This window comes from Hyla sarda, unplaced genomic scaffold, assembly GCF_029499605.1.
Source record: "Hyla sarda isolate aHylSar1 unplaced genomic scaffold, aHylSar1.hap1 scaffold_267, whole genome shotgun sequence".
Lineage (NCBI taxonomy): Eukaryota > Metazoa > Chordata > Amphibia > Anura > Hylidae > Hyla > Hyla sarda.
In genome coordinates, this window is record NW_026609364.1 from 313,379 (window position 1) to 341,152 (window position 27,774).

The 27,774-nt window shown below is 44.6% G+C and overlaps 1 protein-coding gene across 1 annotated transcript in view; it reads left to right on the top strand.

Moving 5' to 3' along the window:
• LOC130324858 (integrin alpha-D-like) overlaps positions 1-27,774 on the top strand; it is a 95,726-nt gene that overhangs the window by 40,878 nt on the left and 27,074 nt on the right. Inside the window, exons 5-6 of the mRNA XM_056553273.1 lie at positions 2,759-2,873; positions 9,083-9,204. Coding sequence (XP_056409248.1) covers positions 2,759-2,873; positions 9,083-9,204 — 237 coding nt within the window. The remainder of the gene's footprint in view (positions 1-2,758; positions 2,874-9,082; positions 9,205-27,774) is intronic.

The following is a 27,774-nucleotide window of genomic DNA, read 5'->3' on the forward strand; positions in this document are numbered from 1 at the left end:
AGCTATAAAGAGTAAGTGTGCACACATAAGACTAAACTAATAAGCCATAGTTATACAGAATACATGTGCACACATAAGACTAAACTAATAAGCCATAGCTATAAAGAGTAAGTGTGCACACATAAGACTAAACTAATAAGCCATAGTTATACAGAATACATGTGCACACATAAGACTAAACTAATAAGCCATAGCTATACAGAGTAAGTGTGCACACATAAGACTAAACTAATGAGCCATAGCTATACAGAATACATGTGCACACATAGGACTAAACTAATAAGCCATAGCTATACAAAGTACATGTGCACACATAAGACTAAACTAATAAATCATAACTATACAAAGTACATGTGCACACATAAGACTAAACTAATAAGCCATAGCTATACAGAGTAAGTGTGCACATATAAGACTAAACTAATGAGCCATAGCTATACAGAACACATGTGCACACATAAGACTAAACTAATAAGCCATAGCTATACAGAATACATGTGCACACATAAGACTAAACTAATAAGCCATAGCTATACAGAATACATGTGCATGCATAAGACTAAACTGATAAGCCATAGCTATACAGAGTACATGTGCACACATAAGACTAAACTAATAAGCCATAGCTCTACAGAATACATGTGCACACATAAGACTAAACTAATAAGCCATAGCTATACAGAGTACATGTGCACACATAAGACTAAACTAATAAGCCATAGTTATACAGAATACATGTGCACACATAAGACTAAACTAATAAGCCATAGCTATACAGAATACATGTGCACACATAAGACTAAACTAATAAATTATAACTATACAAAGTACATGTGCACAGATAAGACTAAACTAATAAGCCATAGTTATACAGAGTACATGTGCACACATAAGACTAAACTAATAAAATCATAACTATACAAAGTACATGTGCACACATAAGACTAAACTAATAAGCCATATCTATACAGAATACATGTGCACACATAAGACTAAACTAATAAGCCATAGCTATAGAGAATACATGTGCACACATAAGACTAAATTAATAAGCCATAGCTATAGAGAATACATGTGCACACATAAGACTAAACTAATAAGCCATAGCTATAGAGAATACATGTGCACACATAAGACTAAGCTAATAAGCCATAGCTATACAGAGTACATGTGCACAGATAAGACTAAACTAATAAGCCATAGTTATACAGAGTACATGTGCACACATAAGACTAAACTAATAAGCCATAGCTATACAGAGTAAGTGTGCACACATAAGACTAAACTAATAAGCCATAGTTATACAGAGTACATGTGCACACATAAGACTAAACTAATAAGCCATAGCTATACAGAATACATGTGCACACATAAGACTAAACTAATAAGCCATAGCTATACAGAATACATGTGCACACATAAGACTAAACTAATAAGCCATAGCTATACAGAATACATGTGCACACATAAGACTAAACTAATAAGCCATAGCTATAGAGAATACATGTGCACACATAAGACTAAACTAATAAGCCATAGCTATAGAGAATACATGTGCACACATAAGACTAAACTAATAAGCCATAGCTATAGAGAATACATGTGCACAGATAAGACTAAACTAATAAGCCATAGCTATACAGAATACATGTGCACACATAAGACTAAACTAATAAGCCATAGCTATACAGAATACATGTGCACACATAAGACTAAACTAATAAGCCATAGCTATACAGAGCACATGTGCACACATAAGACTAAACTAATAAGCCATAGCTATACAGAATACATGTGCACGCATAAGACTAAACTATTAAACCATAGCTATACAAAGTACATGTGCACACATAAGACTAAACTCATAAGCCATAGCTATACAGAGCACATGTGCACACATAAGACTAAACTAATAAGCCATAGCTATACAAAGTACATGTGTACACATAAGACTAAAATAATAAGCCATAGTTATACAGAGTACATGTGCACACATAAGACTAAACTAATAAGCCATAGCTATACAGAGCACATGTGCACACATAAGACTAAACTAATAAGCCATAGCTATACAGAGCACATGTGCACACATAAGACTAAACTAATAAGCCATAGCTATACAGAATACATGTGCACACATAAGACTAAACTAATAAGCCATAGCTATACAGAGCACATGTGCACACATAAGACTAAACTAATAAGCCATAGCTATACAGAATACATGTGCACACATAAGACTAAACTAATAAGCCATAGCTATACAGAATACATGTGCACACATAAGACTAAACTAATAAGCCATAGCTATACAAAGTACATGTGCACACATAAGACTAAACTCATAAGCCATAGCTATACAAAGTACATGTGCACACATAAGACTAAAATAATAAGCCATAGCTATACAGAATACATGTGCACACATAAGACTAAACTAATAAGCCATAGTTATACAGAGCACATGTGCACACATAAGACTAAACTAATAAGCCATAGCTATACAGAATACATGTGCACACATAAGACTAAACTAATAAGCCATAGTTATACAGAGTAAGTGTGCACAGATCGGAATAACCTCAGCAGCAAAAAAGCCACAAAGCAGCCACAAAGGCCTAAAAATATGACCTACGAGCTGCTGATTGGTAAAAGACTTTAACTCTTACCTGACCAGAGAGAAATACACAGACTGGTCAGGTGTGCTCATTACACAGGAAATGTGAAACAGGAAAACATTTCCCACATTTGTGTCCAGGTGTGTGGACCGACCCTACAAAAACCCTGCGGACAGAACGTCTATGTCAATGGACGCTGCTACCAACTGGACCAAAGCCTGAATGTACAGAAGTCGTTATCTGCTCCTCCACCAGGTAACACCCCTAATGTCCAGTATCGGGACCTCGTATTAGTCCTCATACAGTATAGCGCTAATATAGTCCTCGTATTGTATAGTATTCATATAGTATAGGTCTCAAGCAGTATAGTCCTCATGTAGTATAGTCCTCATATAGTATAGTGCTAATATAGTATAGTCCTCAGATAGTATAGTCCTCATATAGTATAGTCCTCATATAGTATAGTACTCATATAGTATAGTCCTCATATAGTATAGTCCTCATATAGTATAGTGCTCAAATAGTATAGTCCTAATATAGTATAGTCCTCATATAGTATATTGCTTATATAGTATAGTCCTCTTATAATATAGTCCTCATATAGTATAGTATGCATATAGTATAGTCCTCATGTAGTATAGTCCTCATGTAGTATCGTCCTCATGTAGTATAGTCCTCATATAGTATAGTGCTAATATAGTATAGTCCTCATATAGTATAGTCCTCATGTAGTATAGTCCTCATATAGTATAGTCCTCATATAGTATAGTCCTCATATAGTATAGTCCTCATATAGTATAGTGCTAATATAGTATAGTCCTCATATAGTATAGTCCTCAAATAGTATAGTATTCATATAGTATAGTCCTCATATAGTATAGTCCTCATATAGTTTAGTCCTCATATAGTGTAGTCCTCATATAGTATAGTGCTCAAATAGTATAGTCCTAATATAGTATAGTCCTCATATAGTATAGTGCTCATATAGTATAGTCCTCTTATAATATAGTCCTCATATAGTATAATATTCATATAGTATAGTCCTCATATAGTATAGTCCTCATATAGTATAGTCCTCATATAGTATAGTGCTCAAATAGTATAGTCCTTATATAGTATAGTCCTCATATAGTATAGTGCTTATATAGTATAGTCCTCTTATAATATAGTCCTCATATAGTATAGTATTCATATAGTATAGTCCTCATATAGTATAGTCCTCGTATAGTATAGTCCTCATATAGTATAGTGCTCATATAGTATAGTCCTAATATAGTATAGTGCTCATATAGTATAGTCCTAACATAGTATAGTACTTGTATAGTGCTCATATAGTATAGTCCTCATACAGTATAGTGCTCATATAGTATAGTGCTCATATAGCATAGTCCTCATATAGTATAGTGCTCATATAGCATAGTCCTCATATAGTATAGTCCTCATATAGTATAGTGCTCATATAGCATAGTCCTCATATATTATAGTCTCATACAGTATAGTGCTCATATAGTATAGTCCTCATATAGTATAGTGCTCATATAGAATAGTCCTCATATAGTATAGTCCTCATACTGTATAGTCCTCATATAGTATAGTCCTCATATAGTATAGTCCTCATATAGTATAGTCTCATACAGTATAGTGCTCATATAGTATAGTCCTCATATAGTATGGTCATCATACAGTATAGTCCTCAAATAGTATAGTGCTCATATAGTATAGTCCTCATATAGTATAGTCTCATACAGTATAGTGCTCATATAGTATAGTCCTCATACAGTATAGTCCTCATATAGTATAGTGCTCATATAGTATAGTGCTCATATAGTATAGTCCTCATACTGTATAGTCCTCATATAGTATAGTCCTCATATAGTATAGTCCTCATATAGTTTAGTCTCATACAGTATAGTGCTCATATAGTATAGTCCTCATATAGTATAGTCCTCATATAGTATAGTCCTCATACAGTATAGTCCTCATATAGTATAATGTCATATAGTAAAGTGCTCATATAGTATAGTCCTTATATAGTATAATGCTCATACAGTATAGTCCTCATATAGTATAGTCTCATACAGTATGGCGCTCATAAAGTATAGTGCTCATATAGTATAGTCTTCATATAGTATAGTCTCATATAGTACAGTCTCATATAGTATAGTCCTCATATAGTATAGTCTCATATAGTACAGTCTCATATAATATAGTCCTCATATAGTATAGTGCTCATATAGTGTAGTCATCCTATAGTATAGTCCTCATATAGTATAGTGCTCATATAGTATAGTGCACATATAGAATAGTCCGTATATAGTATAGTGCTCATATAGTATAGTGTTCATATAGTATAGTGCTCATACAGTATAGTCCTCATATAGTATAGTCCTCATATAGTATAGTGCTCATATAGTATAGTGCTCATACAGTATAGTCCTCATATAGTATAGTCCTCATATAGTATAGTCCTGATATAGTATAGTGTTCATATAGTATAGTGCTCATATAGTATAGTGTTCATATAGTATAGTGTTCATATAGTATAGTCCTCATATAGTATAGTGTTCATATAGTATAGTGCTCATATAGTATAGTCCTCATATAGTATAGTCCTCATATAGTATAGTGCTCATACAGTATAGTGTTCATATAGTATAGTCCTCATATAGTATAGTCCTCATATAGTATAGTGCTCATACAGTATAGTGTTCATATAGTATAGTCCTCATATAGTATAGTGCTCATATAGTATAGTGTTCATATAGTATAGTGCTCATATAGTATAGTCCTCATATAGTATAGTGCTCATATAATATAGTGCTCATATAGTATAGTCCTCATATAGTATAGTGTTCATATAGTATAGTCCACATATAGTATAGTGCTCATATAGTATAGTGCTCATATAGTATAGTCCACATATAGTATAGTGCTCATATAGTATAGTGCTCATATAGAATAGTCCGTATATAGTATAGTGCTCATACAGTATGGTGTTCATATAGTATAGTGTTCATATAGTATAGTGTTCATACAGTATAGTGTTCATATAGTATAGTGCTCATATAGAATAGTGCTCATATAGTACAGTGTTCATATAGTATAGTGTTCATATAGTATAGTCCTCATATAGTATAGTGCTCATATAGTATAGTGCTCATATAGAATAGTCCGTATATAGTATAGTGCTCATACTGTATGGTGTTCATATAGTATAGTGTTCATACAGTATAGTGTTCATACAGTATAGTGTTCATATAGTATAGTGCTCATATAGAATAGTGCTCATATAGTATAGTCCTCATATAGTATAGTGTTCATATAGTATAGTGCTCATATAGAATAGTGCTCATATAGTATAGTCCTCATATAGTATAGTGCTCATATAGTATAGTGTTCATATAGTATAGTCCTCATATAGTATAGTCCTCATATAGAATAGTGCTCATATAGTATAGTCCTCATATAGTATAGTGCTCATATAGTATAGTGCTCATATAGTATAGTGCTCATATAGTATAGTCCACATATAGTATAGTGTTCATACAGTATAGTGTTCATACAGTATAGTGCTCATATAGTATAGTGTTCATATAGTATAGTGTTCATATAGTATAGTCCTCATACAGTATAGTGTTCATATAGTATAGTGCTCATATAGTATAGTCTTCATATAGTATGGTGCTCATATAGTATAGTGTTCATATAGTATAGTGCTCATATAGTATAGTCCTCATACAGTATAGTGTTCATATAGTATAGTGTTCATATAGTATAGTGTTCATATAGTATAGTGTTCATACAGTATAGTGTTCATATAGTATAGTGCTCATATAGTATAGTCCTCATATAGTATAGTGCTCATATAGTATGGTGCTCATATAGTATAGTGTTCATATAGTATAGTGCTCATATAGTATAGTGTTCATGTAGTATAGTGCTCATATAGTATAGTGCTCATATAGTATAGTGCTCATATAGTATAGTGCTCATATAGTATAGTGCTCATATAGTATAGTCCTCATACAGTATAGTGCTCATATAGAATAGTCCACATATAGTATTGTGCTCAAATAGTATAGTCCTCATACAGTTTAGTGTTCATATAGTATAGTGCTCATATAGTATAGTGTTCATATAGTATAGTGTTCATATAGTATAGTGCTCATATAGTATAGTCCACATATAGTATAGTGCTCATATAGTACAGTGCTCATATAGTATAGTCCACATATAGTATAGTGCTCAAATAGTATAGTCCTCATATAGTATAGTGCTCATATAGTATAGTCCTCATATAGTATAGTCCTCATATAGTATAGTCCTCATATAGTATAGTGTTCATATAGTATAGTGCTCATATAGTATAGTGCTCATATAGTATAGTGCTCATATAGTATAGTCCACATATAGTATAGTCCTCATATAGTATAGTGCTCATACAGTATAATGCTCATACAGTATAGTCCTCATATAGTATAGTGCTCATATAGTATAGTGCTCATATAGTATAGTCCTCATATAGTATAGTGTTCATATAGTATAGTGCTCATATAGTATAGTCCTCATATAGTATAGGCCTCATATAGTATAGTGTTCATATAGTATAGTGCTCATATAGTATAGTGTTCATATAGTATAGTCCTCATATAGTATAGTCCTCATATAGTATAGTGTTCATATAGTATAGTCCTCATATAGTATAGGCCTCATATAGTATAGTGTTTATATAGTATAGTGCTCATATAGTATAGTGTTCATATAGTATAGTGTTCATATAGTATAGTGTTCATATAGTATAGTGTTCATATAGTATAGTGTTCATATAGTATAGTCCTCATATAGTATAGTGCTCATATAGTATAGTCCTCATATAGTATAGTGCTCTTATAGTATAGTCCTCATATAGTATAGTGCTCATATAGTATAGTCCTCATATAGTATAGGCCTCATATAGTATAGTGCTCATATAGTATAGTGCTCATATAGTATAGTCCTCATATAGTATAGTGTTCATATAGTATAGTCCTCATATAGTATAGTGCTCATATTGTATAGTCCTCATATAGTATAGTCCTCATATAGTATAGTGCTCATATAGTATAGTGTTCATATAGTATAGGCCTCATACAGTATAGTGTTCATATAGTATAGTCCTCATATAGTATAGTCCTCATATAGTATAGTGTTCATATAGTATAGTCCTCATATAGTATAGTCCTCATATAGTATAGTGCTCATATAGTATATTCCTCATATAGTATAGTGCTCGTATAGTATAGTCCTCATATAGTATAGTGCTCATATAGTATAGTCCTCATATAGTATATTCCTCATATAGTATAGTCCTCATATAGTATAGTGCTCATATAGTATAGTCCTCATATAGTATAGTCCTCATATAGTATAGTCCTCATATAGTATATTCCTCATATAGTATAGTCCTCATATAGTATAGTGCTCATATAGTATAGTCCTCATATAGTATAGTCCTCATATAGTATAGGCCTCATATAGTATAGTGCTCATATAGTATAGTGCTCATATAGTATAGTCCTCATATAGTATAGTGCTCATATAGTATAGTCCTCATATAGTATAGTGCTCATATAGTATAGTCCTCATATAGTATAATGCTCATATAGTATAGTCCTCATATAGTATAGTCCTCATATAGTATAGTCCTCATATAGTATAGTCTTCATATAGTATAGTGCTCATATAGTATAGTGCTCATATAGTATAGTGCTCAGATAGTATAGTCCTCATATAGAATAGTCCTCATATAGTATAGTCCTCATATAGTATAGTGCTCATATAGTATAGTCCTCATATAGTATGGTGCTCATATAGTATAGTCCTAATATAGTATAGTCCTCATATAGTATAGTGCTCATATAGTATAGTCCTCATATAGTATAGTCCTCATATAGTATAGTCCTCATATAGTATAGTGTTCATACAGTATAGTCCTCATATAGTATAGTGCTCATATAGTATAGTCCTCATATAGTATAGTGCTCATAAAGTATAGTCCTCATATAGTATAGTGCTCATATAGTATAGTCCTCATATAGTATAGTGCTCATATAGTATAGTCCTCATATAGTATAGTCCTCATAAAGTATAGTCCTCATATAGTATAGTCCTCATATAGTATAGTGTTCATACAGTATAGTCCTCATATAGTATAGTGCTCATATAGTATAGTCCTCATATAGTATAGTGCTCATAAAGTATAGTCCTCATATAGTATAGTGCTCATATAGTATAGTCCTCATATAGTATAGTGCTCATATAGTATAGTCCTCATATAGTATAGTGCTCATAAAGTATAGTCCTCATATAGTATAGTGCTCATATAGTATAGTCCTCATATAGTATAGTGCTCATATAGTATAGTCCTCATATAGTATAGTCCTCATATAGTATAGTGTTCATACAATGTCCTATCTCTTCCTCAGAGTGCGGTCTTGATGTTGTGTTCGTCATCGATGGTTCGGCCAGTGTTGGATCCTATAACTTTGAGTTAATGTTGAATTTCGTGAAACAAATGATTTCATCCTTGAGCAACACAGATACACAGGTAACATACAGGTGATATATACTGTAAGGTAATACAGTATACACTTCAAAGAGTTTTCTTTATTTTCATGACTATGAATATTGTAGGTTCACACTGAAGGCATCAAAACTATGAATTATCACATGTGGGATTATAGACATAACAAAAAAGTGTGAGAATCCGTCATATTCTAGGTGGAAAGTGTCCCCAAGTGCAGCCACAAAAACCATCAAGAGCTACAAAGAAAGTGTCTGACATGCGGAGCGCCCCCGGAAAGGAAGACCAAGAGTCACCTCTGCTGCGGAGGATAAGTTCATCCGAGTCACCAGCAATCTCAGAAATGGTTAACAGCAGCTCAGATTAGAGAGCAGGTCAATGCCACACAGAGTTCTAGAGCAGACACATCTCTAGAACAACAGAGGAGACTGTGTGAGGCCTTCATGGTAGAATATCTGCTAGGAAACCACTGCTAAGGACAGGCAACAAGCAGAAAAGAGAACACAAGGAATGGACATTACACCAGTGGAAATCTCTGCTTTGGTCTGATTAATCCAAATGTGAGATCTTTGGTTCCAACCACCGTGTCTTTGTGTGACGCAGAATAGGTGAACGGATGGACTCTACATGCCTGGTTCCCACGCCGAGATCAGCCGAAGATATAGAGCCAGGTGCTAGCATGGTGCAGAAAGAGAAAGGTGTGATGGTGTGGGGGAGGAGGTGTGATGGTGTGGAGGAGGGAGGTGTGATGGTGTGGGGGAGGAGGTGTGATGGTGTGGAGGAGGAGGAGGTGTGATGGTGTGGAGGAGGAGGAGGTGTGATGGTGTGGAGGAGGAGGAGGTGTGATGGTGTGGAGGAGGAGGAGGTGTGATGGTGGGGGGGGGGGGGGCTTTGCTGGTGACACTGTTGGGGATTTATTCAAAATTTAAGGCATAATGACCCAGCATGGCTACCATAGCATTTGGCAGCGGCTGCTATTCCATCCGGTTTGCGTTTAGTTGGACCAACAGGACAATGACCCAAAACACACCTCCAGGCTGTGTAAGGACTATTTGACCAATAAGGAGAGTGATGGGTGCGGCCCCAGATGACCTGGCCTCCACAGTCACCGGACCTGAACCCAATCCAGATGGTTTGGGGTGAGCTGGACCACAGAGTGAAGGCAAAAGGGGCCAACAAGTGCTAAGCATCATGGGAACTCCTTCAAGACTGGTGGAGACCATTTCAGGTGACTACAGCTCATCAAGAGAATCCAAGAGTGTGCAAAGCAGGAATCAAAGCAAAAGGAAGAACCTAGAATATGACAGATATTCACACTTATTGTTATGTCTATAATCCCACGTGGGATAATTCATAGTTTTGATGCCTTCAGTGCGAATCTACAATATTCATAGTCAGGAAAATAAAGAAAACTCTGAATGAGAAGGTGTCCAAACTTTTGGTCTGTACTGTGTGTGTGCATGTGTATATATATATATATATATATATATATATATATAATATATGTCTATACATATATATCCATAGGAACAGATGGCAGCACGCAAGAGTAAATCAATCCAGGTGAGATTTTATTCCATCCCCAGGCACAATACAAAAGTGCTAAGTTTAATCGATCTCACATCTTCTTTCTCAAGCATCAAGATGATCAGATGCTTGAGAAAGATAATGTGACAAAGGATAGGGGATAAGATGTCTGGTTGTAGGGGTCCCGCCACTGGGGACCCCCGCAATCTGTCATTGGGCACCCACTTTGTGAGCTCTCCACAGCACTGGAAGTTCAATGCAAGTCTATGAAAGGGGTGTGATGTCACACGGGGGCGGAGTTGCCTCCAGCGCTGCATAGAGCTCACAAAGGTGGGTACGGAATGACAGATTGCGGGGGTCCCAGCGGCAGGACCTCTGTGACCAGACATCTTATCCCCTATCCTCTGGATAGGGCAGGAGTACCCCTTTAAGTGACAAAAAAGGCACATATAATTTTAAAAAATGTTAGTAAGAGTCTTACACAACACAAAAAGGTAGAGGACCTCCGTCCGTTATATCAGCTGTATAGGACTACTCCCCCTGCTGGCCGGGCCTGTCACATGACACTGCGCTCCGCCTATCACCGGCCGAGACAATACACAGGGCCACCATCAGGGGGGTACAACCCATACACTTGTATGGGGCCCGGAGCTTCAGGGAGGCCCGGACGTCCCTGTACTTTTTCTGGCTTGTCAGTGAGTGACTGCGACTGTCACTCACTGGCTCCTGGCTGGGTGCCCGTCAGAACTATGACCGGGCCTCATAGTCTGGGGGGCCCGCAGGACTATGAGGCCCGCTCTTTCTAGGGCACGGGCCCCTTAAGAAGTACGGCAGGGCCGGACAGGCCAGGGGCTGATGAGAGTGGACGTGCCCCGCGCAGGCACGCACGTCTACTCCAGTCACCTGACCTGTCCCGGCACGTTCTCCAGTCCAGCATCCTCCCGACGGATCCTCCCCGTGCAGTGGAACACTGTGACAGGAGCAGCAGCTGCACCGAACCCCGCGGCAGGATAAGTGAAGGGGCGGTGGGGGGGGGGGGGGGTTGTTTGCAGACTACAATGGTGATGAGAGGTGCAGGGGAAGGGGTGCTTGGGGTGTTATAGGGGTGATGAGAGGTGCATGGGGAGATTATGGGGGTGATGAGGTGCATGGGGAGGTTATGGGAGTGATGAGGTGCATGGGGAGGTTATGGGGGTGATGAGGTGCATGGGGAGGTTATGGGGGTGATGAGGTGCATGGGGAGGTTATAGGGGTGATGAGAGGGGGGGTTTATGGGAGGTGCAGGGGGGTGTTATGGGGGTGATGAGAGGTGCATGGGGGGTGATGAGGTACATGGGGAGGTTATGGGTGTGATGAGAGGGGGGGTTATGGGGGTAATGAGAGGTGCAGGGGGGATTATGGGAGTAATGAGAGGTGCAGGGGGTGTTATAAGGTTGATGAGAGATGCAGGGGGGTGTTATAGGGGTGATTAGAGGTGCAGGGGGTATTTTGGGGGTGATGAGAGATGCAGGGGGGTGTTATTGGGGTGATGAGAGATGCAGGGGGGTTATGGGGTTGATGAGAGATGCAGGGGGGTGTTATAGGGGTGATGAGAGATGCAGGGGGTTATGGGGTTGATGAGAGATGTAGGGGGTGTTATGGGGGTGATGAGAGATGCAGGGGGGTGTTATGGGGGTGATGAGAGATGCAGGGGGGTTATGGGGTTGATGAGAGATGCAGAGGGGTGTTAGAGGGGTGATGAGAGATGCAGGGGGGTTATGGGGTTGATGAGAGATGCAGGGGGGTGTTATAGGGGTGATGAGAGATGCAGGGGGTTATGGGGTTGATGAGAGATGCAGGGGGTGTTATAGGGGTGATGAGAGGTGCAGGGGGTGTTATGGGGGTGATGAGAGATGCAGGGGGTGTTATGGGGGTGATGAGAGATGCAGGGGGTGTTATGGGGGTGATGAGAGATGCAGGGGGGTGTTATGGGGGTGATGAGAGATGCAGGGGGGTGTTATGGGGTGATGAGACATGCAGGGGGTGTTATGGGGGTGATGAGAGATGCATGGGGTGTTGTGGGGGTGATGAGAGATGCAGGGGGTGTTATGGGGGTGATGAGAGATGCAGGGGGTGTTTTGGGGGTGATGAGAGATGCAGGGGGGTGTTATGGGGGTGATGAGGTGCATGGGGAGGTTATAGGGGTGATGAGAGTGTGCAGGGGGTGTTATGGGGGTGATGAGGGATGCAGGGGGGTGTTATGGGGGTGATGGGAGATGCAGGGGGGTGTTATGGGGTGATGAGAGATGCAGGGGGGTGTTATGGGGTTGATGAGAGATGCAGGGGGTGTTATGGGGGTGATGAGAGATGCAGGGGGTGTTGTGGGGGTGATGAGAGATGCAGGGGGTGTTATGAGGGTGATGATAGATGCAGGGGGGTGTTTTGGGGATGATGAGAGATGCAGGGGGGTGTTATGGGGGTGATGAGGTGCATGGGGAGGTTATGGGGGTGATGAGAGTGTGCAGGGGGTGTTATGGGGTGATGAGAGATGCAGGGGGTGTTATGGGGGTGATGAGAGATGCAGGGGGGTGTTATGGGGGTGATGAGAGATGCAGGGGTGTTGTGGGGGTGATGAGACATGCAGGGGGTGTTATGGGGGTGATGAGAGATGCAGGGGGTGTTTTGGGGGTGATGAGAGATGCAGGGGGTGTTATGGGGGTGATGAGGTGCATGGGGAGGTTATGGGGGTGATGAGAGTGTGCAGGGGGTGTTATGGGGGTGATGAAAGATGCAGGGGGGTATTATGGGGGTGATGAGAGATGCAGGGGGGTGTTATGGGGGTGATGAGAGATGCAGGGGGGTGTTATGGGGGGTGATGAGAGATGCAGGGGGTGTTATGGGGGTGATGAGAGATGCAGGGGGTGTTGTGGGGGTGATGAGAGATGCAGGGGGTGTTATGGGGGTGATGAGAGATGCAGGGGGGTGTTTTGGGGGTGATGAGAGATGCAGGGGGTGTTATGGGGGTGATGAGGTGCATGGGGAGGTTATGGGGGTGATGAGAGTGTGAAGGGGGTGTTATGGGGGTGATGAGAGATGCAGGGAGGTGTTATGGGGGTGATGAGAGATGCAGGGGGTGTTATGGGGGTGATGAGAGATTCAGGGGGGTTTTATGGGGGTGATGAGAGATGCAGGGGGTGTTGTGGGGGTGATGAGAGATGCAGGGGGTGTTATGGGGGTGAAAAGAGATGCAGGGGGGTGTTTTGGGGGTGATGAGAGATGCAGGGGGTGTTATGGGGGGGATGAGGTGCATGGGAAGGTTATGGGGGTGATGAGAGTGTGCAGGGGGTGTTATGGGGGTGATGAGAGATGCAGGGGGGTTATGGGGGTGATGAGAGGGGGGTTATGGGGGTTATGAGAGATGCAGGGGGTGTTATGGGGGTGATGAGAAGTGCGGGGGGGGGGGTTATAGTAGTGATGAGGAGAGGTGCGGTGGGTTATAGTAGTGATGAGGAGAGGTGCGGGGGGGTTATAGTAGTGATGAGGAGAGGTGCGGGGGGTTATAGTAGTGATGAGGAGAGGTGCGGGGGGGGTTATAGTAGTGATGAGGAGAGGTGCGGGAGAGTTATAGTAGTGATGAGGAGAGGTGCGGGGGGGGGTTATAGTAGTGATGAGGAGAGGTCCGGGGGGGGGGGGGTTATAGTATTGATGAGGAGAGGTGTGGGGGGTTATAGTAGTGATAAGGAGAGGTTCAGGGGGTTATAGTAGTGATGAGGAGAGGTCCGGGGGGGTATAGTAGTGATGAGGAGAGGTGTGGCGGGTTATAGTAGTGATAAGGAGAGGTTCAGGGGGTTAGAGTAGTGATGAGGAGAGGTGCGGGGGGTTATAGTAGTGATGATTCCTAATAAAAGTTTGAATCACCCCTCCCCCCCCCCCTTTTCCCATTTTTAAAATAAAATAATGAAATAAATATAGTCATGTGGTACTGCCGCATGCGTAATGTCTGAAATATTAAAATATAAGATTAGTTAAACCGCACGGTCGATGGCGTACACGTAAAAACATACCAAAGTCCAACATTGTGAATTTTTGGTCACTTCATATACCATAATAAAATTTATAAAAAAAGCAATAAAAAAATGGTACCAATAAAAACAATCCTCAAAAAAAGATCCTCATACATCCCGTATACGGAAAAATATAAAAGAGTTACAGAGGACACTTTTACACAATAAAATAAAACCTATATAAATTGGGTATCCTTGTAACCGTGTGGACAGAAGGGGAGATTTATCAAAACCTGTCCAGAGGAAATGTTGCTGAGTTGCCCATAGCAACCAATCAAATTGCCCCTTTCATATTTAACAAGGCCTCTGAAAAATGAAAGTAGCGATCTGATTGGTTGTTATGGGCAACTGGGCCACTTTTACTCTGGACAAGTATTGATAAATCTCCCCCATAGAGAATAAAGATAAGGTGATATTTTTACCAAAAAGTGCAAAAGTGCAAAGGCCTCCAAAAGTTACAAAATGGCGTTTTTGTTTTTTTAATTTCACCCAACAAATAGATTATGTTATAAAATAAGTGACGTCATTACAAAATACAATTGGTGACACAAAAAACAAGCCCTCATATGGGTCAGTAGGTGCAAAATTCAAAGCGTTAGGATTTTTAGAAGGGGAGGAGTAAAAATTCAAGTACAAAAATGAAAATTGGTCTAGTCCTTAACCCCTTAAAGAGGTACTCCGCCCCTAGACATCTTATCCCCTATCCAAAGGATAGGGGATAAGATGTCAGATCGCCGGGGTCCCGCTGCTGCTCCGCCTCTCTTGACCTCACGGCCTGTCCCCTTAATGCAAGTCTATGGCAGGGGGCGTAACGACCGCCGCGCCCCCTCCCATAGACTTGTATTGAGGGAGGCTGGCCGGGATGTCACGAGGGGCGGAGCCGTGACGTAACGATGCTCCGGCCCCTGTATTGCCCGTCATTACGTGCAGAGCAAACTCGCTCTGTGCAGTAATGATAGCGGGGTGCCGCAGCGGAGATCCCGGGGGTCCCCAGCAGCGGGACCCCGGCGATCTGACATCTTATCCCCTATCCTTTGGATGGGGGATAAGATGTCTAGGGGCGGAGTACCCCTTTAAGGACCAGTCCCATTTTGGCCTTAAGGACCAGAGCGTTTTTTGCACATCTGATCAGTTCACATAGACACTGTCACTTTATATATTAATAACTCTGATGCTTTTACTTTTCATTCCGATTCCTTTACAGTTTTTTCGTGACATATTCTACTTTATGTTAGTGGCAAAATGTCATCAATACTTGCATCATTTCTTGGTGAAAAATTCCAAAATTTGATGAAAAAATTGAAAATGTAGCATTTTTCATGGACCAGTTCAGGTTTGAAGTGGATTTGAAGGGCCTTCTTATTAGAAATACCCCATAAATGTCCCCATTATAAAACCTGCACCCCTCAAAGTGTTCAAAATGACATTCAATAAGTGTGTTAACCCTTTAGGTGTTTCACAGGAATAGCAGCAAAGTGAAGGAGAAAATTCAAAATCTTCATTTTTTACACTCGCATGTTCTTGTAGACCCAGTTTTTTTATTTTTACAAGGGGTAAAAGGATTAAAATCCTCTCAAAATTTGTAACCCGATTTCTCTCAAGTAAGGAAATACCTCATATGTGTATGTCAAGTGCTCTGTGGGCGCAGTAGAGGGCTCAGAAGGGAAGGAGCCACAATGGGATTTTGGAGTGAATTTTTCTGAAATGGTTTTTGTGGAGCATGTCCCATTTATGAAGCCCCTATGGTGCCAGAACAGCAAAAAAAAAAAACACATGACATACCATTTTGGAAACTACACCCCTCAAGGCACGTAACAAGGGGTTCAGTGAGCCTTAACAACCCACAGGTGTTTGACGGCTTTTTGTTAAAATCAGATGTGTAAATTTAAAAAAAAAAAATCACTAAAATGCTGTTTTTTCCCACATTTACCATTTTTACAAAGGGTAATGGGAGAAAATTCCCCCCAACATTTGTAACCCCATCTCTTCTGAGTATGGAAATACCCCATGTTAGGACATAAAATGCACTGCGGGCGAACTACAATGCTCAGAGGAGGAGTCACATTTGGCTTTTGGAAAGCAAACTTTGCTGAAATGGCTTTTGGGGGGCATGTCCCATTTAGGAAGCCCCTATGGTGCCAGAACAGCAAAAAAAAAAACCCACATGGCATACTATTTTGGAAATGACACCCCTCAAGGAACGTAACAAGGGGTACAGTGAGCCTTAACACCTCACAGGTTTTTGACGACTTGTTGTTAAAGTTGGATGTGTAAATGAAGAAAAAAATGTTTTCACTAAAATGCTGTTTTTTTCCCAAATTGTACATTTTTACAAGGGGTAATAGAAGTAAATTCCCCCCAAAATTTGTAACCCCATTTCTTCTGAGTATGGAAATACCCCATGTGTGGACGTCAAGTGCACTGCGAGCGAACTAAAATGCTCAGAAGAGGAGGAGCGCCATTGAGCTTTTGGAGAGAGAATTTGTTTGGAATGAAGTCGGGGGCCATGTGCTTTTACAAAGCCCCCCGTGGTGCCAGAACAGTGGACCCCCCCCCCCCCCACATGTGACCCCATTTTGGAAACTACACCCCTCACAGAATTTAATAAGGGGTGCAGTGAGTATTTACACCCCACTGGCTTACATTTTTCATTTTCACAGACCACTGTTCCAAAAATCTGTCAGACACCTGTGAGACATAAATGCTCACTGCACCCCTTATTACATTGCATGAGGGGTGTAGTTTCCAAAATGGGGTCACATGTGACGGGGGGGGGGGTCCATTGTTCTGGCACTATCTAATACTAACAGGCTGGTGTAGCCCCCAACTTTTCCTTTTCATAAGGAGTAAAAGAAGAAAAAAGCCCCCCAAAATTTGTAATGCAATTTCTCTAAAGTACCCCATATGTGGCCCTAAACTGTTTCCTTGAAATACGACAGGGCTCCGAAGTGAGAGAGCGCCATGCGCTTTTGAGGTCTAAATTAGGGATTGCATAGGGGTGGACATAGGGGTATTCTACGCCAGTGATTCAAAAACAGGGTGCCTCCAGCTGTTGCAAAACTCCTAGCATGCCTGGACAGTCAGTCGCTGTCCGGAAATGCTGGGAGATGTTGTTTTGTAACAGCTGGAGGCTCCGTTTTGGAAACACTGCTGTACAATACGTTTTTCATTTTTATTGGTGGGACAGTGTAAGGGGTGTATATGTAGTGTTTTACTCTTTATTATGTGTTAGTGTAGTGTAGTTTTTTTAGGGTATATTCACACGGGTGGAAGTTAACAGTGAGTTTCCCACTAGGAGTTTGTGCTGCGGTGAAGCAGGAAACTTACTGTAAACCCGCTGTGTGAATGTACCCTGTACATTCACATGGGGGGGGGGCAAACCTCCAGCTGTTTCAAAACTACAACTCCCAGCATGTACAGACAGACCGTGCTTAATGGGAGTTGTACTTTTGCAACAGCTGGAGGCACACTGGTTGGAAAACCTTCAGTTAGGTTCTGTTACCTAACTCAGTATTTTACCAAGCAGTGTGCCTCCAGCTGTTGGAAAACTGTAGAAGATGTAGTTATGCAACAGCTGGAGGTATGCAACTACAACTCCCAGCATGCCAAAACAGCTGTTTGCTTTTTGGGAATGCTGGGATTTGCAGTTTTGCAACATCTGGAGGGCCACAGTTTAGAGACGACTGCACAGTGATCTCCAAACTATGTCCCTCCAGATGTTGCAAAACTACAAATCCCAGCATGCCCAGACAGCAAATCGCTGTCTGGGCATGCTGGGAGTTGTAGTTTTGCAACATCTGGAGGGCTACAGTTTAGAGACCACTGTATAGTGGTCTCAGACTTTAGCCCTCCAGATATTGCTTGGCAACTCACCGGCTTCCGTAGAATCCAGGGAGCCGCATCGCTGTCCTCTTCTGCCGCCAAACGACGCCCGCTGATGCATCCGATGGGTAAGTGGCCTTTGGCGTCGGTCCTCCTCAGTTTCCTCGTTCTGCCCCGCCTATTGTGGGTGGGCAGAACGGGGTAACCGAAAGTTAACCCCCCCCGCCCCCGATCTGCTATTGGTCGTCACTTCTAGGCGACCAATAGCAGGGATAGGTGGGGTGGCACCCCTGCCACCTAACTCCTATCCCTTCCGGGGGATCATGGGTGTCATGGTCAACCTTGATCCCCCTTATTTTCCGGGTCATGGGTCACCATAGACCCGTATGGCTCGGGATCGGCAAAAATTGCTGGTGTGAATTCATCGCCGACATAGGGGCGGTCTGATGGCCCCCTGGGCATTTGCGCGAGGTGCCTGCTGATAGATATCAGCCTTTGGTCCTTAAGTACCAGGGAGCAAAAGCGTGCCTGTACGCCCCTGGTCCTTAAGTGGTTAAAGGGGTACTCCGGTGGAAAACATTTTTCTTTTTTTTTAAATCAACTGGTGCCAGAAAGTTAAACAGATTTGTAAATTACTTCTATTTAAAAATTTTAATCCTTCCAGTACTTATCAGCTGCTGTAAACTACAGAGGAAGTTATTTTCTTTTTGAATTTCCTTTCTGTCTGACCAGAGTGCTCTCTGCTGACCTCTGCTGTCCATTTTAGGGAACTGTCCAGAGTGCCAGCAAATCCTCATAGCAAGCCTCTCCTGCTCTGGACAGTTCTTGAGACAGACAGAGATGTCAGCAGAGAGCACTGTGGTCAGACTGGAAAGAAATTCAAAAGAACAGAATTTCCTCTGTAGTATACAGCAGCTGATAAGTACTGGAAGGTTTACGATTTTTAAATAGAATTCATTTACAAATCTGTTTAACTTTTAGGCACCAGTTGATTAAAAATAATGTTTTCCACCAGAGTACCCCTTTAAGGTCAAAATGGGTTAACATTGTCCTCTTCTGACCCCTGTAACTCATATTTTATACAGGGCTGTGTAAAGGTATTTTTTTGCACTGTAATCTGTAGTTTTGATCAGTAACATTTCTGTTTTTAGTCCTTTTTTATAAAAAAAAAAAAAACTTCTTTAATAAGATTTACATTATTTTAAAAGGGGTGATTTAAACTTTTATTAGGGAAGGGGCTTATTTACATTTACTAACACTTTAAAAAAATATATATTTAATTTGCTATTTTGTTCTACAACCCCCAGTATGCTAAGGGACAAAGAGTCTGTAATGCCTTTATTTGTTTTTTTGTCTCTGGTTTAAAAACCGTATTGCAGCCGCATGTTTTTTTTTTAACATGGATGTCAATGGGAAACGCACATGTATACCGTTCCATACGGGAAACCGTATACGGTTTTTACTTTGCACATGCACATTTGCATCCTTAAGTCCCCACCCAACACCCCTCCCATTATAAATGGACAAAATTATCAAAAACGTTTTTTTTTTTTTTTTTGTAAAAACTGACGGAACTGTATGCACTTTTAAAAACAGTTTATAGTTTTAAAACTCATACGGTTTACTTTTTTCCATACTGTTCCATCCGGTTTTTTGCCATACGGTTTGCTTTAGAAAAACGGATTGAAAACAGTATATGGCAAAAAACATTATGCGAACCCAGCCTTAGGCTAACTAACAATGAAGTCTTTCATATTCCAGCCAGGCCTTAGGCTGGGTTCACACTACGTTTTGTCCCATACGGGAGCGCATACGGCAGGGGGGAGCTAAAACATCGCGCTCCCGTATGCCTATGTATGCGCTCCCGTATGTCATTTATTTCAATGAGCCGCCCAGAGTGAAACGTTCGGTCCGGTCGGCTCATTTTTGCGCTGTATGTGCTTTTTCACCGGACCTAAAACTGTTGTCAACCATGGTTTTAGGTCCGGTTGTAAAAGCGCATGCAGCGCAAAAATGAGCCGACCGGACCGAACGTTTCACTCCGGCCGGCTCATTGAAATGAATGACATATGGGAGCGCATACGAAGGCATATGGGAGCGCGAGGTTTCAGCTCCCCCCAGCCGTATGCGCTCCCATATGGGAGAAACCGTGATGTGAACCAGCCCTTAGTCAAGTCTAAATTCAACGTGGGTCTGCAGCAATTTGTCCAAGTCCACTACAAGTCCCAGCCAGGGCCGGTTTTAGGCTTAGCGTGGCCCTAGGCAAAATCAAAAGAGGGGCCCCAAAAGTCGTAATAGTGCACTTACCGGATTTGCACATTTTTGGTCACTTCAAATACCATAAAAAATATCTAAAAAAGCAATTGAAAAGTCCCATCAAAACAAAAATGGTACCGCTAAAAACTACAAATCACAGCGCCAAAAATGACCCTCACATCCCATATACAGAAAAATAAAAGAGTTATAGGGATCAGACTAGTACCATTTTATATTTTTGTATAGTTCCCCCCACATTAGGTTGCAGTTCCCCCCCCCATTAGGTTGGCAGTATGTTCCCCCGATTAGGTTGGCAGTATAGTTCCCCCACATTAGGTGCAGTATAGTTCCCCCCACATTAGGTTGCAGTTCCCCCCCCCAATTAGGTTGGCAGTATGTTCCCCCCATTAGGTTGGCAGTATAGTTCCCCCATATTAGGTGGGCAGTATGTTCCCCCACATTAGGTGCAGTATAGTTTCCCCACATTAGGTTGCAGTTCTCCCCCATTAGGTTGGCAGTATGTTCCCCCACATTAGGTGCAGTATAGTTCCCCCACATTAGGTGCAGTATAGTTTCCCCACATTAGGTGCAGTATAGTTTCCCCACATTAGGTAGGCAGTATGTTCCCCCACATTAGGTTGCAGCCCCCCCCCCCAATTAGGTAGGCAGTATGTTCCCCCACATTAGGTGCAGTATAGTTTCCCCACATTAGGTTGCAGTCCCCCCCCCCCCAATTAGGTAGGCAGTATGTTCCCCCACATTAGGTGCGGTATAGTTTCCCCACATTAGGTAGGCAGTATGTTCCCCCACATTAGGCTGCAGTTCCCCCCCCCCATTAGGTAGGCAGTATGTTCCCCCATTTTAGGTTGCAGTTCCCCCCCCCCAATTAGGTTGGCAGTATGTTCCCTCACATTAGGTAGGCAGTATAGTTTCCCCACATTAGGTGCAGTATGTTCCCCCACATTAGGTTGCAGTTCCCCCCCCATTAGGTTGGCAGTATGTTCCCCCGATTAGGTTGGCAGTATAGTTCCCCCACATTAGGTGCAGTATGTTCCCCCCACATTAGGTGCAGTATAGTTCCCCCCACATTAGGTTGCAGTTCCCCCCCCCCAATTAGGTTGACAGTATGTTCCCCCCATTAGGTTGGCAGTATAGTTCCCCCATATTAGGTGGGCAGTATGTTCCCCCACATTAGGTGCAGTATAGTTTCCCCACATTAGGTTGCAGTTCTCCCCCATTAGGTTGGCAGTATGTTCCCCCACATTAGGTGCAGTATAGTTCCCCCACATTAGGTGCAGTATAGTTCCCCCACATTAGGTGCAGTATAGTTTCCCCACATTAGGTAGGCAGTATGTTCCCCCACATTAGGTTGCAGCCCCCCCCCCCCAATTAGGTAGGCAGTATGTTCCCCCACATTAGGTGCAGTATAGTTTCCCCACATTAGGTTGCAGTCCCCCCCCCCCCAATTAGGTAGGCAGTATGTTCCCCCACATTAGGTGCGGTATAGTTTCCCCACATTAGGTAGGCAGTATGTTCCCCCACATTAGGTTGCAGTTCCCCCCCCCATTAGGTAGGCAGTATGTTCCCCCATTTTAGGTTGCAGTTCCCCCCCTCCCCCCCCAATTAGGTTGGCAGTATGTTCCCTCACATTAGGTAGGCAGTATAGTTTCCCCACATTAGGTGCAGTATGTTCCCCCACATTAGGCTGGCAGTATAGTTCCCCCAAATTAGGTTGCAGTCCCCCCCCCCATTAGGTAGGCAGTATGTTCCCCCACATTAGGTTGCAGTCCCCCCCCCCCATTAGGTTGGCAGTATGTTCCCCCACATTAGGTTGCAGTTCCCCCCCCCCATTAGGTTGGCAGTATGTCCCCCCACATTAGGTTGCAGTTTCCCCCCATTAGGTTGGCAGTATAGTTCCCCCACATTAGGTTGGCAGTATGTTCCCCCACATTAGGTTGCAGCCCCCCCCCCAATTAGGTAGGCAGTATGTTCCCCCACATTAGGTTGCAGTCCCCCCCCAATTAGGTAGGCAGTATGTTCCCCCACATTAGGTGCAGTATAGTTTCCCCACACTAGGTAGGCAGTATGTTCCCCCACACTAGGTTGCAGTCCCCCCCCCCATTAGGTAGGCAGTATGTTCCCCCACATTAGGTTGCAGTTCCCCCTCCCAATTAGGTTGGCAGTATGTTCCCCCACATTAGGTAGGCAGTATAGTTCCCCCATATTAGGTTGCAGTCCCCCTCCCCCCCCCATTAGGTAGGCAGTATGTTCCCCCACATTAGGTTGCAGTCCCCCCCCCATTAGGTTGGCAGTATGTTCCCCCACATTAGGTTGCAGTCCCCCCCCCCATTAGGTTGGCAGTATAGTTCCCCCACATTAGGTTGGCAGTACAGTTCCCCCACATTATGTGCAGTATGTTCCCCCACATTAGGCTGGCAGTATGTTCCCCCCCACATTAGGTTGCAGTTCCCTCCCCATTAGGTTGGCAGTATGTGCCCCCACATTAGGTTGCAGTCCCCCCCCCCCCCCATTCGGTTGGCCCGGCAGGACACGTCACTCGTCATATTATTCACACAGCCCGCAAACCCGCCATTTTAAAGTGACCGTGGCCGGGTTGCTTATCTTTAACAAGCAGCCGGCGTTACGGACACTTTAAAACAGTTGCCCCCCCTACTGAGCAGCCGGCAGTAGGGTGTAGAGGATGACCACACCCTGGCATCACGAACACAAGGGGTTAATGACATCTGCCCCTACAGTAATAACATCTGCCCTTCATCACACCCTGACCATAACTACAAGCCCCAGTATGCAATGGGACAAAGCACTACAAGCCCCAGTATGCAATGGGACAAAGCACTATAACCCCCAGAATGCAATGGGATAAAGCACTACAACCCCCAGTATGCAATGGGACAAAGCACTACAACCCCCAGTATGCAATGGGACAAAGCACTACAAGCCCCAGTATGCAATGGGACAAAGCACTACAACCCCCAGAATGCAATGGGATAAAGCACTACAACCCCCAGTATGCAATGGGACAAAGCACTACAACCCTCAGTATGCAATGGGATAAAGCACTACAACCCCCAGTATACAATGGGACAAAGCACTACAACCCCCAGTATGCAATGGGAAAAAGCACTACAACCCCCAGTATGCAATGGGAAAAAGCACTACAACCCTCAGTATGCAATGGGACAAAGCACTACAACCCTCAGTATGCAATGGGACAAAGCACTACAACCCTCAGTATGCAATGGGATAAAGCACAACAACCCCCAGTATGCAACGGGACACAGCGTTACAACCCCCAGTATGCAATGTCACAGAGCACTACAACCCCCAGTATGAAAAGCAGTACACCTGTTGTAGTGCTTTGCCCCTTTGCATACTAGAGGTTACACTAATAAACATTATTACCAGGGCATTATTAGAGCTTCACAGAGACTCTGAGGCAGAGGGAGGCAAACAGGCATACTCCTATACTCCTCTGCGCTTCCAGTTGGTAGGGGTCACGTGACAGGGGTGGTGATGTGATGAGGGGTGGTGATGGTATGAGGGGTGGTGATGTGATGAGGGGTGGTGATGGAATGAGGGGTGGTGATGAGGGGCGGTGATGTGATGAGGGGCGGTGATGTGATGTGATGAGGGGTGGTGATGTGATGAGGGGTGGTGATGGGATGAGGGGCGGTGATGGGATGAGGGGCGGTGATGGGATGAGGGGCGGTGATGGGATGAGGGGCGGTGATGTGATGAGGAGCGGTGATGGGATGAGGGGCGGTGATGTGATGAGGGGCGGTGATGGGATGAGGGGTGGTGATGTGATGAGGGGTGGTGATGAGGGGCGGTGATGTGATGAGGGGCGGTGATGTGATGAGGGGCGGTGATGGGATGAGCGGCGGTGATGGGATGAGGGGTGGTGATGGGATGAGGGGTGGTGATGGGATGAGGGGCGGTGATGTGATGAGGGGCGGTGATGGGATGAGGGGCGGTGATGGGATGAGGGGCGGTGATGGATGAGGGGTGGTGATGGGATGAGGGGTGGTGATGGGATGAGGGGCGGTGATGGGATGAGGGGCGGTGATGTGATGAGGGGCGGTGATGGGATGAGGGGCGGTGATGTGATGAGCGCCGGTGATGTGATGAGGGGCGGTGATGGGATGAGGGGCGGTGATGGGATGAGGGGCAATGATGTGATGAGGGGCGGTGATGGAATGAGGGGCGGTGATGTGATGAGGGGCGGTGATGTGATGAGGGGCGGTGATGGGATGAGGGGTGGTGATGTGATGAGGGGTGGTGATGGGATGAGGGGCGGTGATGTGATGAGGGGCGGTGATGGGATGAGGGGCGGTGATGGGATGAGGGGCGGTGATGTGATGAGGAGCGGTGATGGGATGAGGGGCGGTGATGTGATGAGGGGCGGTGATGGGATGAGGGGTGGTGATGTGATGAGGGGTGGTGATGAGGGGCGGTGATGTGATGAGGGGCGGTGATGTGATGAGGGGCGGTGATGGGATGAGGGGCGGTGATGGGATGAGGGGCGGTGATGGGATGAGGGGTGGTGATGGGATGAGGGGTGGTGATGGGATGAGGGGCGGTGATGTGATGAGGGGCGGTGATGGGATGAGGGGCGGTGATGTGATGAGCGCCGGTGATGTGATGAGGGGCGGTGATGGGATGAGGGGCGGTGATGGGATGAGGGGCAATGATGTGATGAGGGGCGGTGATGGAATGAGGGGCGGTGATGTGATGAGGGGCGGTGATGTGATGAGGGGCGGTGATGGGATGAGGGGCGGTGATGGGATGAGGGGTGGTGATGTGATGAGGGGCGGTAATGGGATGAGGGGCGGTGATGGGATGAGGGGCGGTGATGGGATGAGGGGCGGTGATGGGATGAGGGGCGGTGATGGGATGAGGGACGGTGATGTGATGAGGGGTGGTGATGTGATGAGGGGCGGTGATGGGATGAGTGGCGGTGATGGGATGAGGGGCGGTGATGTGATGAGGGGCGGTGATGGGATGAGGGGCGGTGATGGGATGAGTGGCGGTGATGGGATGAGGGGCGGTGATGGGATGAGGGGCGGTGATGGGATGAGGGGTGGTGATGTGATGAGGGGCGGTGATGGGATGAGGGGCGGTGATGGGATGAGGGGCGGTGATGGGATGAGGGGTGGTGATGTGATGAGGGGCGGTAATGGGATAAGGGGCGGTGATGGGATGAGGGGAGGTGATGGGCGGTGATGGGATGAGGGGCGGTGATGTGATGAGGGGCGGTGATTGGATGAGGGGTGGTGATGGGATGAGGGGCGGTGATGTGATGTGATGAGGGGTGGTGATGGGATGAGGGGCGGTGATGGGATGAGGGGTGGTGATGGGATGAGGGGTGGTGATGGGATGAGGGGTGGTGATGGGATGAGGGGCGGTGATGTGATGTGATGAGGGGTGGTGATGGGATGAGGGGTGGTGATGGGATGAGGGGTGGTGATGGGATGAGGGGAGGTGATGGGATGAGGGGTGGTGATGGGATGAGGGGCGGTGATGGGATGAGGGGAGGTGATGGGATGAGGGGCGGTGATGGGATGAGGGGTGGTGATGGGATGAGGGGCGGTGATGTGATGTGATGAGGGGTGGTGATGGGATGAGGGGCGGTGATGTGATGTGATGAGGGGTGGTGATGGGATGAGGGGTGGTGATGGGATGAGGGGTGGTGATGGGATGAGGGGCTGTGATGTGATGTGATGAGGGGTGGTGATGGGATGAGGGGTGGTGATGGGATGAGGGGTGGTGATGGGATGAGGGGCGGTGATGTGATGAGGGGCGGTAATGGGATAAGGGGCGGTGATGGGATGAGGGGAGGTGATGGGCGGTGATGGGATGAGGGGCGGTGATGTGATGAGGGGCGGTGATTGGATGAGGGGTGGTGATGGGATGAGGGGCGGTGATGTGATGTGATGAGGGGTGGTGATGGGATGAGGGGCGGTGATGTGATGTGATGAGGGGTGGTGATGTGATGAGGGGTGGTGATGGGATGAGGGGTGGTGATGGGATGAGGGGTGGTGATGGGATGAGGGGCGGTGATGTGATGTGATGAGGGGTGGTGATGGGATGAGGGGTGGTGATGTGATGAGGGGTGGTGATGGGATGAGGGGAGGTGATGGGATGAGGGGTGGTGATGGGATGAGGGGCGGTGATGGGATGAGGGGAGGTGATGGGATGAGGGGAGGTGATGTGATATGATGAGAGGTAGTGATGGGATGAGGGGTGGTGATGGGATGAGGGGCGGTGATGGGATGAGGGGCGGTGATGGGATGAGGGGAGGTGATGGGATGAGGGGCGGTGATGTGATATGATGAGAGGTAGTGATGGGATGAGGGGTGGTGATGGGATGAGGGGCAGTGATGGGATGAGGGGCGGTGATGGGATGAGGGGTGGTGATGGGATGAGGGGTGGTGATGGAATGAGGGGCAGTGATGGGATGAGGGGCGGTGATGTGATATGATGAGAGGTATGATGAGAGGTAGTGATGGGATGAGGGGTGGTGATGGGATGAGGGGCGGTGATGGGATGAGGGGTGGTGATGGGATGAGGGGAGGTGATGGGATGAGGGGCGGTGATGTGATATGATGAGAGTTAGTGATGGGATGAGGGGTGGTGATGTGATGAGGGGTGGTGATGAGGGGCGGTGATGTGATGAGGGGCGGTGATGTGATGAGGGGCGGTGATGGGATGAGGGGCGGTGATGGGATGAGGGGCGGTGATGGGATGAGGGGCGGTGATGTGATGAGCGCCGGTGATGTGATGAGGGGCGGTGATGGGATGAGGGGCGGTGATGGGATGAGGGGCAATGATGTGATGAGGGGCGGTGATGGAATGAGGGGCGGTGATGTGATGAGGGGCGGTGATGTGATGAGGGGCGGTGATGGGATGAGGGGCGGTGATGGGA